The 17,438-nt window shown below is 43.3% G+C and overlaps 1 protein-coding gene across 1 annotated transcript in view; it reads left to right on the top strand.

The window, feature by feature from the left end:
* The window catches only part of PATL2 (PAT1 homolog 2), a 29,843-nt gene extending 13,295 nt beyond the window's left edge, over positions 1–16,548 (top strand). Inside the window, 13 exon segments of the mRNA XM_056133980.1 lie at positions 4,253–4,416; positions 5,521–5,601; positions 6,251–6,393; positions 7,063–7,167; positions 7,393–7,534; positions 12,544–12,664; positions 12,760–12,857; positions 13,044–13,097; positions 13,203–13,333; positions 13,452–13,611; positions 14,151–14,291; positions 15,699–15,793; positions 16,395–16,548. Of these exon segments, the coding sequence (XP_055989955.1) occupies positions 4,253–4,416; positions 5,521–5,601; positions 6,251–6,393; positions 7,063–7,167; positions 7,393–7,534; positions 12,544–12,664; positions 12,760–12,857; positions 13,044–13,097; positions 13,203–13,333; positions 13,452–13,611; positions 14,151–14,291; positions 15,699–15,793; positions 16,395–16,548 (1,589 nt within the window).
* The last annotated feature ends 890 nt before the right edge of the window (positions 16,549–17,438 follow it).

Genomic DNA, 17,438 nt, shown 5'->3' with positions numbered 1-17,438 from the left:
ACTCTGTAGGTGGGAAATTTCTGCTTTTGATAAGCTAGCTCTTTCTAGGAGGTTGGTGAGCAGATGTGTAGCCAAATCTAGGAAGGGAATGCATTGTATACAAAATGTTGTGAGCCAATCACATAAAGAGAGTGAGATGTTTGCAAAATAATTTGATCTTATCCAGGGAAAGAACTAGTGGGACCAATTCTATGAATTTGAGTGGCCGCAAGATGCACAGAATATCTTGCTGGGCCAAGTCTGCAAGGCAGAGGTGTCTAGGCTTGTTCTAGGAATTGAGTGTCAGAATGGAGTGATGCTGATGGGGCCTCTGGAATCTCCTGGGCACAGCTGATTATATTAACAGGGACAGCACAGCTGATTGTACTAGCATAGCAGACATTTTAGATATGGGTATTAAGGTAGGCATCTTTTTAAGGGGACATATGCTAGACCACTTCAAGCAGTACTAGATGAATCAAGAAACAGAAGTGTCAGGAAGCTCTGGGAGAACAGAAACCTAAGGTGTGTACAATCAACAGTATCAAACAGACTAAATACTAAACATATTCTTTTTTATTTAGAGTTAAGAAATCAGTGCTTAGAAATTGAAGAGATCAAATGACTCTTGTCTTGCATGTGGTTGACGCAGATTTCATTCTCAGCACCACATACACCACCCTGTGCACCAGCAGGAGATATTTCTGAGCACAGAACAAGGAGTAATCCCTGGGCACTTCCAGGTGCCCCCCACACCACACCAAACAGTGGTTAAAAAATTAATTGTTGGTAATTGGGAATAGTTTCACAAGATAAGAGTTATGCTAATTGCACTACCCCTTGCTTCCACTTTCTGAAAATCCAACAAGTGTTCAGGAATGGCATTTGAGTCGTAATGAAGGTAGGGGACTTGATTTGATGATATGTTTACAAAATTCTAACAAAGAGTTGAAAATTGTCATTGTACATAGGTTGAGGGGGTTATGGAATTATGTCTATTGTACCCTAATGCACTATAATGGAGTAGAAAGTCAGCAACAATGGAAGGAGTCATCTATGTTGAGGAAATAACAGAAATGTTTGAGTCAGTCAGTAGGAAAATGAGAGAATGAGGCAATTAAAATAAGAAACAAGGGACTTGAGAGAGAGTGCAAGGGTTAAGGCACTTGACTTGCACACAGCCCACATGATTCAATTCCCAGCACTGCATAAGATTCTTCAAGCACTATCAGGAGTGCTCCCTGAGCACAATCCAGGAGTGATCCCTGAGCACTGTTGGATTGGCACAGCACCCCCACCCAATAATAATAATAATAATAATAATAATAATAATAAAGTAAATTAGGAGGTTCTTGAGAGAAACTTTTGAATAGGATTACCAAAATGCCTAAACCAATTCAGATGAGAAGCTTTTAAGTAACTTGAAAGTTACTTAAATTCTACCTTCCCCTATAGATAAGTTTGACCAATAGCAACTTTTTTGGGGGGAGGTCACACCCGGCAATGCACAGGGGTTGTTGCTCCTGGTTTTGCACTCAGGAATTACTCCTGGCGGTGCTGGTGGAACCATATTGGATGCTGGGAATCAAACCCGGGTCGACTGTGTTCAAGGCAAACACCCTACCCCCTGTACTATTGCTTCAGCCCCTGACCTATAGCAACTTTTGAAACAAATATTTTTCTTTAGTGACACCAAGTGTCATGGTCTTACCACCACAACCATAAGATCCTAACCCGCATGTCTGATGTAGATAAACTAGCTTTCTTTCTTTTTTTTTTTTTTCGCTTTTTGGGTCACACCCGGCAATGCACAGGGGTTACTCCTGCCTCTGCGCTCCGGAATTACCCCTTTGGTGCTCAGGGGACCAATGGGATGCTGGGAATTGAACTCGGGTTGGCCGCGTGCAAGGTAAATGCCCTACCCTCTGTGTTATTGCTGTAGCCCTAAACTAGCTTTCTTTTTTTATTTTTTCCCCAAGCTTTAGGGTCTCTTGGGTTGAGAGCTCATAGGCTGGCCATTTATTCAATACAACATTGCTCCCCATCCCAAGCTCAAAAGTAGCTTCCTTTATTTTTTCATTAAAATTTCTACAGTAACAAAGGGTTCAACTGAAGACAGAATGTGGGCACAGATCCCTGGGTTACTCTGGGGTTAGATGAGACTTAGGTGATACGGCTTTTTACTGACAGCTGCAATGTTGTGCTTGCTTTAGGTGTTCTCTTTTCACTCTTGAACATCTGAACCATTTTCCGTTAGAGCAACCATGAAGATAGATCATCTGAATAACTCTTACAAAAGTGCTTTATCCTAGAATAGTTGGCTTCTAGATTCACAGGCATCCCTCATTAGTTAAGGGTTGGGAAAGGAACCCAGCAAAGGGCCAATAGCACCAGGTGTGTCTTAGGGACCTGCAAGGCCCTGCCCTGCTATCTGTAGCTGTGGCTATTAGGTAATTAATCTCCTGTTGATCTTCCCAGGGATTTCCTATTCAATTTTGATGGAATACAATCTAGGGGGGATGTAGAATAGAGATTGATCCTTTTTTAAAATATTTGCTCCACAATATTGATCTCTTTATTTTATTTTATTTTATTTTTTAGACTTACAAATTTTTGTGCTTGGGTTTCAGTTATACAATGATCAAGTACCCATCCCTCCACCAGTGCCCATCCTCCACCACCGCGGGTCCCAGCATCCCTCCCACCCCCTGTCCCCCCATCCCACCCTGCCTCTGTGGAATATTGATCTCTTTAAACCATGGTCACAATCCTAGGTGGTTATAAATGTAAGTTATGTCTCTTGCCCTTTCAAGATTTTATTTCAACTATTATATTCTGTTTCCCTATTTTTCGAGATTCAGTGCCAGGCACTGGGTGAGGGGTGGGAGGTACTGGTCCTTTAATGGGGGGAAGGGGTGGGGTTAGGACTCTTAAAGTCAACAGCAGTGAGTCAGCCCTGACCCACACTACCATGAAGAAACTAAGCCGAAAGGACAAGGACAGTCAGGCGGTGAGTGTCAGCAACGAGGCAGCTGTACACAGAGGAAGACTGGTGTGGTTTGCGTGGCATTTTCTCTCCTTCTGCTCCTAGTGCTGTTCCTCATTCCCCTTGCAGGGCAGCTCTCTAGAGCTGGTGAGCCTAGAGGGTGGGGTTTTCAGGGTGCCTGACAGCCGAGGGACCATGGGCCAATACTCCTCTGACAGTCTTGCCGTTAGAAGATGGGTGATGTTAAAGCTCCATAGCTTCCTAACTGAGGTAGAAAGTGCCTCTGGGCTTTTTCCCTGTCCCAGGTTTGCCTTTCAGATGCTCCTCACACACACTCACCACAGGAATTGAACATGGAGGAAGTCTGCCAGCCTGCAAAGAATCAACTCCTTGAAGGTATCACTGTGTGGGCTGTTCTGGGGTGTGGAGGCTTGTGGGTGTGTTCAGTGAGTGGATGTGGGCTTGCAGGAACACTAGGATTCCAAATTATTCATTTTTTGACTACAGCTCAGTAGGTCACAAATCACATTTCTCTGTCCTATATATATTCCTCACCCTCGTGATGAAGTTAACAGTAGCATATGTTGGGTTATTTTGTTCACTTGGGGTCCATACTCAGTGATGCTTAGAGCTTACTCCTGGTTCTTCACTCAGGAATTATTTCTAGCAATGCTCCGAGGACCATATGGGATGCTGGGAATCGAACCCAGTCAGCCATATGCAAAGCAAGTGGCCTCCACACTGTGCTGTTGCTCTGTCCCCATCAATAACATATGATTGTTGAGAGCAACATGGCAATTTCCTGGTAAAGCAGCTGGTGCACTGTAGTTTTTTTTTTCTTTCCATTTTTTTTGGGGGGGTCACACCTGGCTTTGCACTTAGGAATCACTCCTGGCAGTGCTCAGGGGACCATATGGGATGCTGGGAATCGAACCCCGGTCAGCCGCGTGCAAGGCAAACACCCTACCCGCTGTGCTATCACTCCAGCCCCACACTGTAGTTTTTTAAATTTCAGTGAGACAGGGCAGCTGGAACTTGGTAAGGAGGCTCAGAGAAGGTAGTTTGCAGGGGAAGTAGGTGAAAGTGGTTGTAGCTGATTACTATTGAAGTGGGGTCAATGGGGAAATTACAGGTGATTTGCTATAGTGGTTGGGTGATGGAGATGGTGCTGTAGTTGTGAGGCAGAGTCCAGCCTTTATAAGGGTATTTGAAAGTGGCACTGGCTACTGGATCAACTGAAGTGCTATAGAGAAGCAACCTCTCTCTCAGGCCCATGCTTAAATCAAGACCTAGGAAAATCCTATGGGCCCCTGGCTTCTGAAGAAGAGATGTCTGATCCTCAGTTGGAGGAAGAAGAAAAGGAAGATATGTATCAAGACCCAGTCCTGGAGGAAGAGAATGAGAATGATCTCTGGGATCTAGCTGTCTTCAGTGATGTCCATAATACCCAGGTACCGTGGCAGCAAGCAGGTGGGTGGGCAGTTATCATGAACTTTCTGTGCTCAGATTGTTGCTAAGCATCAGGTTCCTCACCCCTAAAATAGGTACTGGATTAACAGATTCCCTTTTTTAAAAATTATTTTATTTTTGTGAAGTTGTTCACAATTCATTACATTTAATATTGAAAGACCAATCCCACCACCATTGAACCTTCCCACCACCATAAGAGGAAAGTGTGTGAAGATTGTTGTATTTCAACCTGGAACCATTAAGCCCTTGTATAGCAGGTTACAGACATGTTGGTTAAGCCTAATCAAATGTGTGCTACTCTGGTATATCAGTGGTATAGAGTACGAGAGGTGTTTGTTGCTCTCCTCTGGGAGCTTTATTTCTGAGTCTTTGGAAGTTTCCCTTTCAAGCTAGAACCTTAGTAGGTTAATTCTCCTTTCCCTTGTTTCTCCTGCTTCCCACTGAGTTTGAGATTTTCCTCACTTTAAAACCACAGTCCTAGCAGGACTGTGCAGAGTCCATAAGTGCTGGCCCTGCTTCTTGTGCTAATGGCAAGTTATCTTTGACCTTTGGCTCTGGCTTTTGGGAGCTTGTTTGGAGGTTCTAGCAGGGGAGCGCAGCTACTCGTATACCCTCAACCGAAGACCAAAGACCAGTGCGTCTCTATTCGGGGAAGGCTGTCCTCTTCGACCGAGCGCGAGCGCGCAGTTTCGGGAGGGACGCACATGGAGTGGTGAGGGAGGAAGGGGACACCCGCCTAGCCAGCTATATCAGCCGAATCAACCCTGGCGATCAATGGGGTGACAGATGTCACAGCCAGATCGCCCTCTCATCCAGACTTTTGGTATTGATCCCACAACCAGTAGAGAGATAAGCGTTCTCATGTAGGAATGAAGTGGCTCAGATCTTTCTTCAGCTAATGCCTGCGGAACTAGCATCCCGTAGGTGACAGAGTGAACCTGGTCTTATTGTGAATATGATGGAGGGTCAGGGCTGCCTCCCCTAGGGAATCAGAAAAGGTCGGCCTAGCTGCCTTCCCTGTGAAAACCACAGATGGAGAAAATAGTAATTCATTTGAGTCTGGCTTTTCCTGCCTCCCATTCTAGAGAGGTCTTGTCAGCTCTCGTGGAGTGAAGGTCCCCCGGATTCTGGGGATGTCAGCCACCTCCTTGCACTTCCTGTGGCAGGTGAGTGTCTTCTGTCTCCATTTGGGGTTTCCCATATTTCTTTTATGTTTAGTCTACTCTTGATCTTGCTCTGGAAATCAATCACCTGTATGGTATGGGTATGATAGGAGATACCCATCATGTGAGGAAGCATGGCAAATGACAGGAATGGTATGGGAACAAGAGACTGTCATATGAAAAGGGACAGAATAAATCCCAAGTTCCACTTTACAGATATTTTAGCAGCTGAGCAGCACTAAGATTAGAAGTAGAAAGAGCACCTGCCTTTCAATTAATGCATAATGGGAACATGCTCTGGGGTAGAGGAATTGCAGGGAGGGAAGAATGAGGGGAGAATGAGAAGGGAATGTAACTCTGTGACTTGGAGAGAACTGTCACAGAGGAGAGGGATAGCTGTAGAGTCACCGAGGAAGCAGGAACCTTGCTTTCAGGGCCCAGGAACCCTGCTTTTAGGGCCTGAGGAGCCACTTTGTAGATGACAAACTGTTAGAAACAAGACTGGGATCCAGAGTCTGGTACCCTAACTAAACAGCAAAAATGTTTGTGTGAATGGCAGACAGAAAAAAGAAGGAAATGCACTAGTAGAAGCAAGGGCTTCATTCCACGGGTGGAGATGACTTTCTGCTACACCTCTTAATTCTCCTCTCAGGCCCCAGACTACATGCCGCCAGTTCCTTTCTGGCCCACTTTCCCCAGAGTCAACTCGCAAATGCAGCACTTTGGATCTCAAATGTCCTTGCCAAACCAGACTCACTTATGCAGCTCTCCGACCTCACAGTCCCCTAGATTCAGGTACTGGTTCAGGGTGCTGGGTATTTGGCATCTGGGATGGATTGAGCTCTACTCTGGAGATTAGAGGGGAAAGAAGGCTATGGGTGGGGAACACTGCTAGCCATGACATAAAGACTTCAGAAACTTAAGAGAAGCAGAGGAACTTAATGTAGAACTTAATGTCTCCCTTCTCTCTTACAGATGAGGAAATCGAGACACAAAGACAGTAAAGAACTTATGTGGGGTAGAGAGAGAGCTAAATGAGTGAAGTGCAAGCTTTGCATGCGATGTCTAGATTTCATTCTCCAGGGTACCCTGAACCTGGCCAGGATAGACCCTTGAGTACTGCAGAGTATACTCCAGCCCCTTCAGGACCAAAATAACAAAATAGATTAAAAAACTTACATGAAGTCAGCTTACTATCACAGAGCTGAGAACAAGGTTTTGGCATTCACTGTAATGAGGCAAAAAGATTTCTACTAAGTCAAGATTTCTTAGAGCCAAGTTGCAGAAAATGTGTCTCAGAGGTGTGAGCCTTGTTCATTAAGGGTTGTGATATTTCATGTGACTGACTTTGAGGAGATTTCATTAAACATGGTTCCTTCCATGCCTAGTTGGTTATCGAGGATAATGAGTGGAGGGGTAGGGAGCTGAGAGCTGCTATCTATCCAGCCCATGTTTCTTTTTAAGTCTTCGTGGTCATCTGACCCAGTTCCACCCTCAACACCAACGGATCTTGCAGAAGCAACAGCACAATCAGATCTTGCAGAAGCAGCATCATAGTCCAACAACAAGGTAAAACTTAGACAGGAGAGCGGTTGAGGGGAACCAGTCGGCATGCTGGGTTTTCCTTTGTGACTGGGTGTCTCCCTCAGCGTTCCTGCACAATTAGACTCTTGCTGCACACCTCTGCACTCTGTTCTGTCCTTCCCAGCAGCTTCACTCTCTTCTCACTACCCCTTGGGAAATTTCCTGTGGCAAGGGTGGGAGGTCTAAATAGATGCTCCTCCTGGATTGAAGTCCCTTAGCCAAGAAGCGTTGGTCTCAGCAACCAGACCCTTATGCTAACCTCATGACCCGGAAGGAGAAGGACTGGGTGATAAAAGTGCAGATGGTTCAGCTGCAGAGTGAGAATTCCCACCTGGATGACTATTACTACCAGGTGAGCCTCAGATGGGTCTTCGTAGCTTGGAACCCTGGGGTCAGATGGGGGTCAGAAAGCTCCATGAGCTTTCTCTTGAATCTTGTCAGCTCCAAGGAGCATGCCCAATCAGATGGGACAAGATCTCTGTATTTCTAAAGTTTAGATCCCAAGCTAATTTCCTTCTATTCTATACCTCAGCCAAATGAAGTGATTTATAATTCTGCTCACACATATAAAAAGAGGGATTTATATATATGCGAGTCTGATGAGATGGTCATCTGTGTCTGCAAATGTCATTGGGAACTGTAGGTACTTGAAAGCTTATTAAGCTGCATTGAGAAATTATTTGCATATATTTTATCAAGCCTAAATATTAAGTTCTAAACTTGGTATGTGGAGTTCTAAACTTAGTATGTGAATTTTCTGGCAGTTTATTCTAGAGTTGTATCAAAAATATTTCACATGTATCTATGTGCTCCCACTTCAATGTAATTTTGATAAAAACATCTTGTTTTTATAGCACATTGAGTGTAGCAAGTGAATTAATTTAGCAATCATGTAAAAAAAAAAGAGTTCCTTGCCTGCGTTAGCAAGATGTAAGATATAGCAAAGTATAGCAAAGTGTATTTCATATTTTTATTTATTTTGGGGGAGAATCAGACAAGGATTTATACAAAACATTACAGGTAAATGATCTGTAATCCCCTCATCCATCATTTTCATCCTGGTAAATCTGGAAGTAACACAATTTGTGCTCACTGCTGTCAGAAACTTCGCTCAACAAATCATTTTTTTGAAATATTTCAAATGCCTTTTGGGAAAAGGTAACAGGTGTGACAGTGATCTTGCTCTTGCTCCATTCAATGATCAGAACCCCTTCATGGACATTCACAGATTTACCATTCACCTAGATTTGCTCCTGAAAAAACTGCTCAAAATTGGCAGCATCTGTGACTCATTTTATTACAAAGTGCTTCATTCCAGGGTAAACTTTAGAACTTTCTTTTTCTTTTGCTCCACATTTGTCACAAGTATTTTCTATGAGTGTCATGATTGCAGCAGATTCAGAAAAGGGAGGTAGGTATACTACCTGTCTCCCCCTTCAAAGCAATGTCTTTACAAAAGGGTTGTCTTCACTGTCTAGTTACTGATAAAATAAGTATATCGCCTCTGTGCTCTCATAGAGCCATGTGCTTTCCCTCTTTGTCAATTCTATTAATGAGTTTCTAAGCTCCCACCAGGGCAAAGGCTATCTTGTTTCCTTCAGTAGCCTGTCAGTGTTCAACAAAAGTACTGCTTCCAAGTCTGAAGTTTAGTCCCTATCTTTTGCCAATAATTTTTAAGCACCCCACTGACTGCTGGGACTCCTATCACACATTAAAGCACAAATCACTTCACTTAATCACTTAATCCCCGTTATTCATCGATTTATTCGAGCGGGTGCCAGTAACGTCTCCATTCATCCCGGTTGCGTGCTAGCGTAGCCCAATGGTATCTGTTCGTTTTAGGAACATGTAGAGCCTCAAACCGATCATTTAGGGTCTTGACGAAGAAGTCTGACCATCTTATAGGTGGGCGTCCACGTGATCTTTTGATGTCTCGTGGAATCCAATCAGTAATGGCTCTAGTCCAGCGGTTGTCTGTAAACCTCATTACATGTCCAGCCCATCTGATTTTTGATGTCTTGGCAAATGAGACAGCGTCTCTGATTCTTGAGCGTTGACGAAGATCAGAACTCCGGATTCTATCTCTCATTTGAGTGAATCGTGATATTCCAAGCATAGTTCTTTCGATTCCTCTTTGAGAGACCCGAATAGTGTTCTCATCCTGTTTTCGTAGGGTCCAGGTTTCTGAGGCATATGTTAATGCAGGAAGAATAGTGGAATCAAAGAGATGTGCTCGTAGTTGGAGGTTCTTTGTCCTTTTAGTTATTTCTTCAATGCTCTTGAAGGCATTCCAAGCCGCTCTCTTCCTCCTGCGTAACTCAGGTGCCAGGTCATTCATCATGTTGATTTCTCGACCTAAGTATATATAACTGTTGCATTCGGAGATGGTGGTTCCGTTGAGAGCGAATGGAGCGTCAGGAACAAGGCTGTTTCTCATAAACATTGTCTTCGTAAGATTCAGCTGTAGTCCAACCTTTCCACACTCACGGTCAAAGTCCGCAAGCATTTGTGCCGCTTGGCTGATGTTTGGTGTTATTAGAACGATGTCATCAGCAAAGCGGAGGTGGTGTAGTTGCCGACCATCTATCTTCACTCCCATGTTTTCCCATTCTAGTCGTCGCATGATGTTCTCGAGGGTGGCACTGAAGAGTTTTGGTGAAATGGTATCACCCTGCCGAACCCCTCTCTTGATATGGATGATTACTTCTTTGTAGAATGGTGAGATCTTGGTAGTGAATCCGCAATAGAGCTCACGAAGGATCCTGATGTATTGAGTTTGTACGCCCTGGTTGGCTAGGGCTTCCATGACCGCTTCCGTCTCAACAGAATCAAAGGCCTTCTTTAAATCAATGAACGTTAGACAGAGCGGCATCTTGAACTCCCGAGATACCTCAATGAGCTTGGTTATTGTGTGGATATGGTCGATGGTACTGAATCCTTTTTGGAATCCAGCTTGTTCACATGGTTGTCCTTCATCTAGTGTTCTGCTAATCCTATTCAGGATGACTCGAGTGAATAGTTTGTAGATGACAGACAATAGGCAGATTGGGCGATAGTTGCCAATGTCGTGGATGTCTCCTTTCTTGTATAGTAGTACAGTCTTGCTGGTTTTCCATTGGGATGGAACCTTGCATTCAGACAGGTAGCGTGTGAAGAGTCGAGCTAATGTATTGATGAGTACTGATGGTAAGTTCTTCAGGTGTTCAGGTCTGATCTTGTCTGGGCCAGGTGCTTTTTGTTTCTTTACCGACGAGATGGCATGTTGGATTTCGGAAGGGAGAACATTGGGAACGATATATCCATCATGTGATATGTGGTATGTGGGCAAGTGGATGTGGCTATTAAAGAGATCTGAGTAGAATTCATGAATAATCTTCTCCATTGCCCTTCTGGAAGATGTGATAGATCCATCATGATGTCGGAGGGCAGTCATCTTGGTTTTGTAGTTGGTGAAGGACAGGCGGGCATTACGAATGTTTTTCCCAGCTTCTGCTGCATCTACCAGTACTGCTGCTCTCCTGTTTTTGAGGTCATCCTTGATGGCTTTTCTGCACTGTTTTGCCAGTTCGGACGTTTGCTTGTGGTTGCCTGAGGCACGTGCCACGCCACGTTGGCGAATAAATTCAAGAGTGTTCGAAGAAAGACGGTTTTTTGTGGTTATCTCTCTCTTGGCATTCCTTGCACAATCATGGAGGTGCTGAATCATTCGATCGTATTCCTCATCAATGTTGTCAATGACGGCATCTTCCCATGTTGCTGCAACAGAGCCAAAGAGTTCCCAGTTGGTGGTTGTTCTGGGAGTCTTCTTCTTAAACCTTGCATTCTTTTCTCCTCGTTCTGTGAGGTAGAATTTTGCACGAAGAAGACGGTGGTCTGATCCCGTTTGGAATTTTGGGACAACAGCAACATCGGTTAGGCAAAACCGCCGATTGAATATGATGTGGTCTATTTCATTGTGGAACCGTCCATCGGGTTTTTTTTTTTTTTTTGTGCTTTTTCCACCAAGCACAAAACCAAAAGAAAAAAATTCCCCCTATGTAAAGCATAAATCTAGAGCATCTCTACCTTTTTCTTCATTTTATGTGGGTGTTAGAAATAGGTAAAGGTAAAGGCCCTCCCGTTGATTGACGATTTGCTCGAGCGGGCCCAGTAACGTCTCCATTGGAGACTTTGTTGTTACTGTGTCTGGCATATCGAATACTCTGGTAGCTTCCCGGGCTCTCCGAGAGGGGCGGAGGAATCGAACTCGGGTCGGCCATGTTGGCCGCGTGTAAGGTGAACGCCCTACCCGCTGTGCTATCGCAAAAATATTTATCTGCTTTTTACTTTTCAAGATCTAAGACACAAACATCTTATAAATGGTGGAATTAAATTTGTTTAAATGAACAAATGCTTGAGACAACTTGACTTCTTTCCCCTGCTTCCTGTCTTCATTTTTGTATGAAGTCTTGGATTTAGGTTGCCTGGGCTGTGTTCCACTTTCTCTTTTACATCTGTGAGCCCCTATTCTGAAATCCCTGCCTTTGTCTCCTTTTACATATTTTCTTTTTCCACCAAGCTCCAGAAACCTTCTTCCTGCAAGGATCATGGAAAATTAAATCATTTTATACTCATGACCTTTTAGCAGTTCCCAAATAAAGGAACTTGGTTCAAGTTCTCATTTGACTCATATGTAGCTTTATTTTAGCTGGGGATTTTACAGATTTAAGATACTAGAGCTGCCAAGCAAACCCTGAGAAGTATAAAAGTAGATGAGAGGTCAACTGACAATCCATTCCTAGAACTATTTCTGCATTTCAAGTTTCTGTTGGTCTTCATGCTGTAGATAACTGATTTAGGAAGCAAAGGCAATATAAAATATAAAAATAGGGGAGAGAGCCAGTGTGCAGTGTGTGGCTTGGAAATAAGGGCTACAGAAAGGCTTCAGATTCTGGAATAGGTTTGCTTCCACCACTTTGACTCGCCACTTTGCTTTCTGTTTTTTTTTTAGTTGAACTAATTGTATCTAGTTCTTGTGTACTTACCCTGGACACCCACAGACAACAGAAGTGATTATAGGTCTTCATCCCCTTAAGTTAATATGAATTTAAGAGAGTACTTTAGCCCTTCCTCCAAAAAACAAAAGAGAAAGAAGATTCTGGAGATATAGTTCTTGCCTGTTTGTGAGTTCTATGGGGGTACAGTATCAATAGCTCAGCAAAGACTAACATGCCAATATAGTTATTTGGCCCAGGGTGTTCAAGATGCTTTAGCATGACTTCTATAAAGACTGACGGTATCAGGATTATTTCTGGAGTGAATAATTTAGGAGAGAATAATAATAAAATTGTGTTTGAATGTTTTGTGTTCCTTCACTCTCAGGAATATTATAAGAAACTGGAAAAGAAGCAAGTAGATGAAGAACTACTTGGTCAAAGGAGCAAGGGTGAATTTCACAAGCTGGACACACCCTACATTCAGAAGGCTAAGATTTATGAGTCAGGTAGAACCCGGGACGACCCTACTGGCCAGGCTTAGACTTCTAGGAGGGTAAGATGCTAGGAGGGTAAGATGTTACTCTTGATTGCCTTTATGCAGTGCTTCGAATAGAAGGCTCCCTTGGCCAGGTAGCTGTATCGACATGTTTTAGCCCTCGCCGGGCTATAGATGCTGTACCTCATGGAATTCAGGAGCAGGTAGGTGTATCTCCCAGAACCTACATTATCTTCCCTGTTGGAGCACTCTCATGTTTGAATTCAGATTTCAAGCTAAGAATGAAGAAGTTTAACTATTTAGTGTCTAGCTTCTTCAGCTCAATTTCTAGGTCCCCTGAGGTCTGGGTTGCTGTGTTGAGGTATGGCTGAAGGTAATTTTTCTCCTAGGAAACAGGAGCTACCAGCTGCCATAAGCTGCGAGTATTGCACCACATTGAGAAGGTGAGAAATCAGCTCTTCAGGGACCAGTTCTTCGCTTGACCTCAAGGGCAGTGGTAGTGATCAATTTCACCCCTCCTCTCTCTTTCCCCAATCTCATATTCCTAGATGTTCCTTCAGTTACTAGAGATAGAGGAAGGACAGAAGGACAGACCTCCACAGCCCTGTTCTCAACAGCAGAGAAACAAGGTTGAGAAGCTCGTTCAGGCCTTGAAGTTCCACGAGCAGAATGATATAGAGTGAGTGTGGGAGAGTCACATCTCAGCTCACAAAGGAGAAGAATGAGCAACATCATTGGATTTGCTTGTAGCCCTCTCTATACAGAGCCCTGAAAGTGATCTTCCTGCTCACTTGTAGGGAAGCAATTGATGGATTCCTGCAGGTGCTCTCTGTGAGGAAGGGAAAAGTCTTAGTGGCGCGGCTGCTCCCTTTTCTGCCCCAGGATCAAGCTGTTAACCTCCTTCTGGCTATCATTAATAATCTGCCACTCCTGATCAGGAGAGACATGACTGATCAGGTATGTGACACTGCATAGAGAAAAAGATTTGTGAATGTGTTAGTGCTCTCTATAATACCTCCCTGGCTCTTTTCCAGAGATGCCAGAGAGGTTGAGGGGTTCTGACCTCATATTTTTCATATGATAGAGTTACAGAAAAACAATAGTAATAGCTGACCATCTTCAGGAATAGTAAACCGTGCTTAAGTGTATGAGAAGATAAGGGTCACTTTATCAATGTTGAATCTCATCTCTAATCTTCTTATGAAAGGCACCTTAGGAGAAGTGGATATTAAAGGATCAGTATGAGGAATAGCCTTGAATATAATCTCAGGGCTAGGATGAAAGAGACGTTACTGGGGCTTGCTCGAGGCAATCGACGAATAACAGGATGATGAAATGAAATGAAATGAAGTATGAGGAATGGAGATATGGGTGGGGAAAGATTGGAAAGTAAACTGACCTGGAATGTACCAAAGGCAGTTCAGCAAGAACTGAGGCTGGTAGAAGGGGGTGTATTCATAGTGGAGGCTAAGACATGTTCACTAACCTTCTTGCAGGCCCTACAAGTATTGTTCAAACCTCTGAGTAAATGTATAAGTCACTTGACCTTCTATGAACTTCTCCAAGGACTTCAGGGACTAATGCTGCTACCACCTTGCTCCTCAGAGAAACCAGTCAATGTGGTGCTTCAGAATCAGGTAACTCACTTGAGAGGCTTTTCTTTCCATTTATCTGCTCACTAGGTGGTATCACTGGCAGATGAATAGGGGAGAGTCTCATATCTTCACATCTTTTGCATCTTCCCTGGTGTCAATCCACTGCTAATCAGCACTAAAATAACCTGGAAAGCTTTTGCTTTCCTTGGTTCCATTCCCAGGGACCAAGGTGATCTGGGTTATACTCATCCATCTTTTCCAAGTTATCAGATTTGATTTTAGTAAATTCTGGACCACATCACCTATGTGTTTATAATTTTTACACATGTAACACTATACCATTAGGACATTAATAGACAAGAGGAAGTTTCAGGGCTGGAGAGATAGCATAGGGACTAAAGCACTTGCCATACATCCCACTCACCTTGATTTTGATCCCCAAGGCTACATGTGGTCCCCCTAGCACCACCAAGGATCATCCTGGAGCACAGAACCAGGAATAACACACCTCACCACCGTTAGGGTGGCACAAACAGCCTCCCCTTTGAGGGAAGTTTCAAGAGAAAATTCTAGGTAAAACTTCTGATATATTTTTAATTCTAATCCCAGTGGATTGTTTTGTGAATTCCTCTCTAAAGATCTTTGCCTAGAGTAGTGCTTCCTGTTTTGGTTTTTGGGCCAAAGCGGTTAGTGCCCAGGAGCAGCTCCTACATAGCAATGCTCAGGTGACCATATGGTGCTAAGGAATCAAATTGGTTAAGCCTATCTCTGGCCCTGTTTAAACTGTTTCTTTTATGGGGGGGGGGGCGGGGGGAATCATACCCTGCGATGGACAGGAATTACTCCTGGCTCATGCACTCAGGAATTACTTCTGGAGTTGTTCGGGGGACCATATGGGATGCTGGGAATTGAACCTGGGTCGCCTGTATACAAGGCAAATATCCTACCTGCTGTGCTATTGCTCCAGTTCCAAACTGTTTCTTAAAGTGGGATCTAAGTGCCAGGAAGATGATTCAAGTGGAGGAGCACATGCTTGGAGCACATGAAGGCTCAGCACAAGGCCCTCCTTTTGGTCTCTGGCACCAGATGATTTGCCGGCATCACTGGGTGAGGCCCAGGTGGCCTCGCAGCACTTTTGGGCCTGAGTACCACTGCCTCCACAGTAACAGTAAAGATTGGGTCAATAAATTATAAATCTTGGTGGTCTCTAAGTATGCATTTAATTAGCTTCTCAGAAGAATACATTTAAATTCTGGGAAGGTAGGATGGTGTTTGCCTTGAATAAGACTGAGTATTCTTTAGCCTATGTAAAACTATTCAGTATTATGGGTGTTGGACTCCATTTGTAAATGTGAACTTGCCCTTTCAGTTGGGAAAACTGCCGAGCCAGGGAAAGTAGTGGATGCCTGGAGTGAACTCAATTATCCTTGGAGTCTTTATCTCTTACAGTTTGGAATATCTTTGCTCTATGCCCTGCTGAGTCATGGGGAACAGCTGATATCCCTGAGTTCTACCCTCAAACCCAACAGTGACCATACAACTTGGTAAGGTCATATAAAAGCCTTGAAAATATTACTTCATCCTGCCCTGGGATGTGACATTTGAGTCATGTATTTTCAGCCTAGTGTATCCAAGCATTTGGGAGGCTAGACAGTTAAGGGGAAAAAAATAACAGTTTCAGATGTTCTGTTTTCCCCCATTACCCTCAGTATTCTAGAAAGGGGTTTTCAAACTCTAGTGCACAAACTGGTGCCAACTCACAAATGTGAAAAAAAGGTTGAAAACTGTTGGTCTAAGTATCAGACTTTCGTGGGACATCAATCAATATATTTTGGAAACAAACATATTTGTGTTTGAATTCTGTTCCTACCATTTGCTGGCAATACAAGTTTTAGATACAGTACTTTTATCTTGTTTCGTCCTCTATAAACACATACAGATAAGGTACTAATCTTTTAGGAGTTCTTAAGAAGGAATATGTATAAAGTTGTCGGCCTTGCCTGGCAAATACCAAACATGTGAATGTTATCTTTAATTGCTAATCATACACAGGGTAATTTGTTGGTAGGGCAGCAAGGACTTTTACCTGAGTTTCAGTTTCTGCAAAAATACAATGACTAACACATTTCGTCTTTTGGAGTCCAGGACAGACATGGTGGTTCTGATGGCCAGGGAGATAGCCCAGATGCCTGCAGCCTCGCTGGCAGAACCCCTAGCCTTCTCAAGCAACCTTCTTTCCATGTTCTGCCGCCATGTGGACAGACAACTGGTACTGTAAATGGAAGTCAGGATGGAGTAAGTGGCAGTGTCATAGCTATTGTTTAAACCATTCCAACTTCTGTCGTTTACCTCTTTTAACTCATTGATGCTAGAGCTGCAAGTTGTATTAATTAAACCATATTCAAGTGTGATCCACTGGTGAGAAATACACACCAGCTCAGAGTTAAACCATGAGTATGAAAAATAACTTGCTTTTAGAAGTAGTTCTTGAGCATTTACTGAGTAACTAGCATGTCCTGTGGCTTACTTCTTCAGCCAAACATTTTATTCCCAGGTGCTTTGGTCACTGTAATGGTAGTTAATACTGAAACCCATAATTAATTTGAGAAGTCAAATTGTTGATTCAAGAAGTATTAGTGGGGAGGCCCTGAGAGAGAGTGCAGGAGTTAAAGTGCTTGCCTTGCAGGTGGCCAGCCCTGGGATGATCACTAGCACTGTATATGTTCCCTTGGCACAGGTAAGTTTTTCCCTACCTCCCCCTAAAAAAATAATAGAGGATCAGTTATTCCAGGTTAAGGTGTTAACAATATAGTCATCTATCCTTAGAATTTACCATCTGCTACAGTCAGATTAGTTTTCAATTAAAAATTATTTCAATGTAGACAAAGCCCCAACTGTTGACAAAATTCTAGAATTGAAATTGATTAGGTAACAAATTAAATATTAAAATCAATATGTATAAAATCAATTTTTTGTGAAAATTATTTTTATTAAATTTTATTTTACCTTTACACTTTACATAACCAATGTGTTTTACAAATCATGATTTGTTATAGACATTCAATATTGCAACACCAAATCCCACCATCATTATAACTTCCCTCCACCATTGTCTCCAATATCCCAACCACCCCTCAAGCCTGTCCCGATAGCAGGCCCTCTATAATTTATTTCATATTGCTTGTTATA

Source organism: Sorex fumeus, unplaced genomic scaffold (assembly GCF_029834395.1).
Source record: "Sorex fumeus unplaced genomic scaffold, SorFum_2.1 ptg000098l, whole genome shotgun sequence".
NCBI lineage: Eukaryota > Metazoa > Chordata > Mammalia > Eulipotyphla > Soricidae > Sorex > Sorex fumeus.
This window is presented reverse-complemented; position numbering and strand designations above follow the sequence as displayed.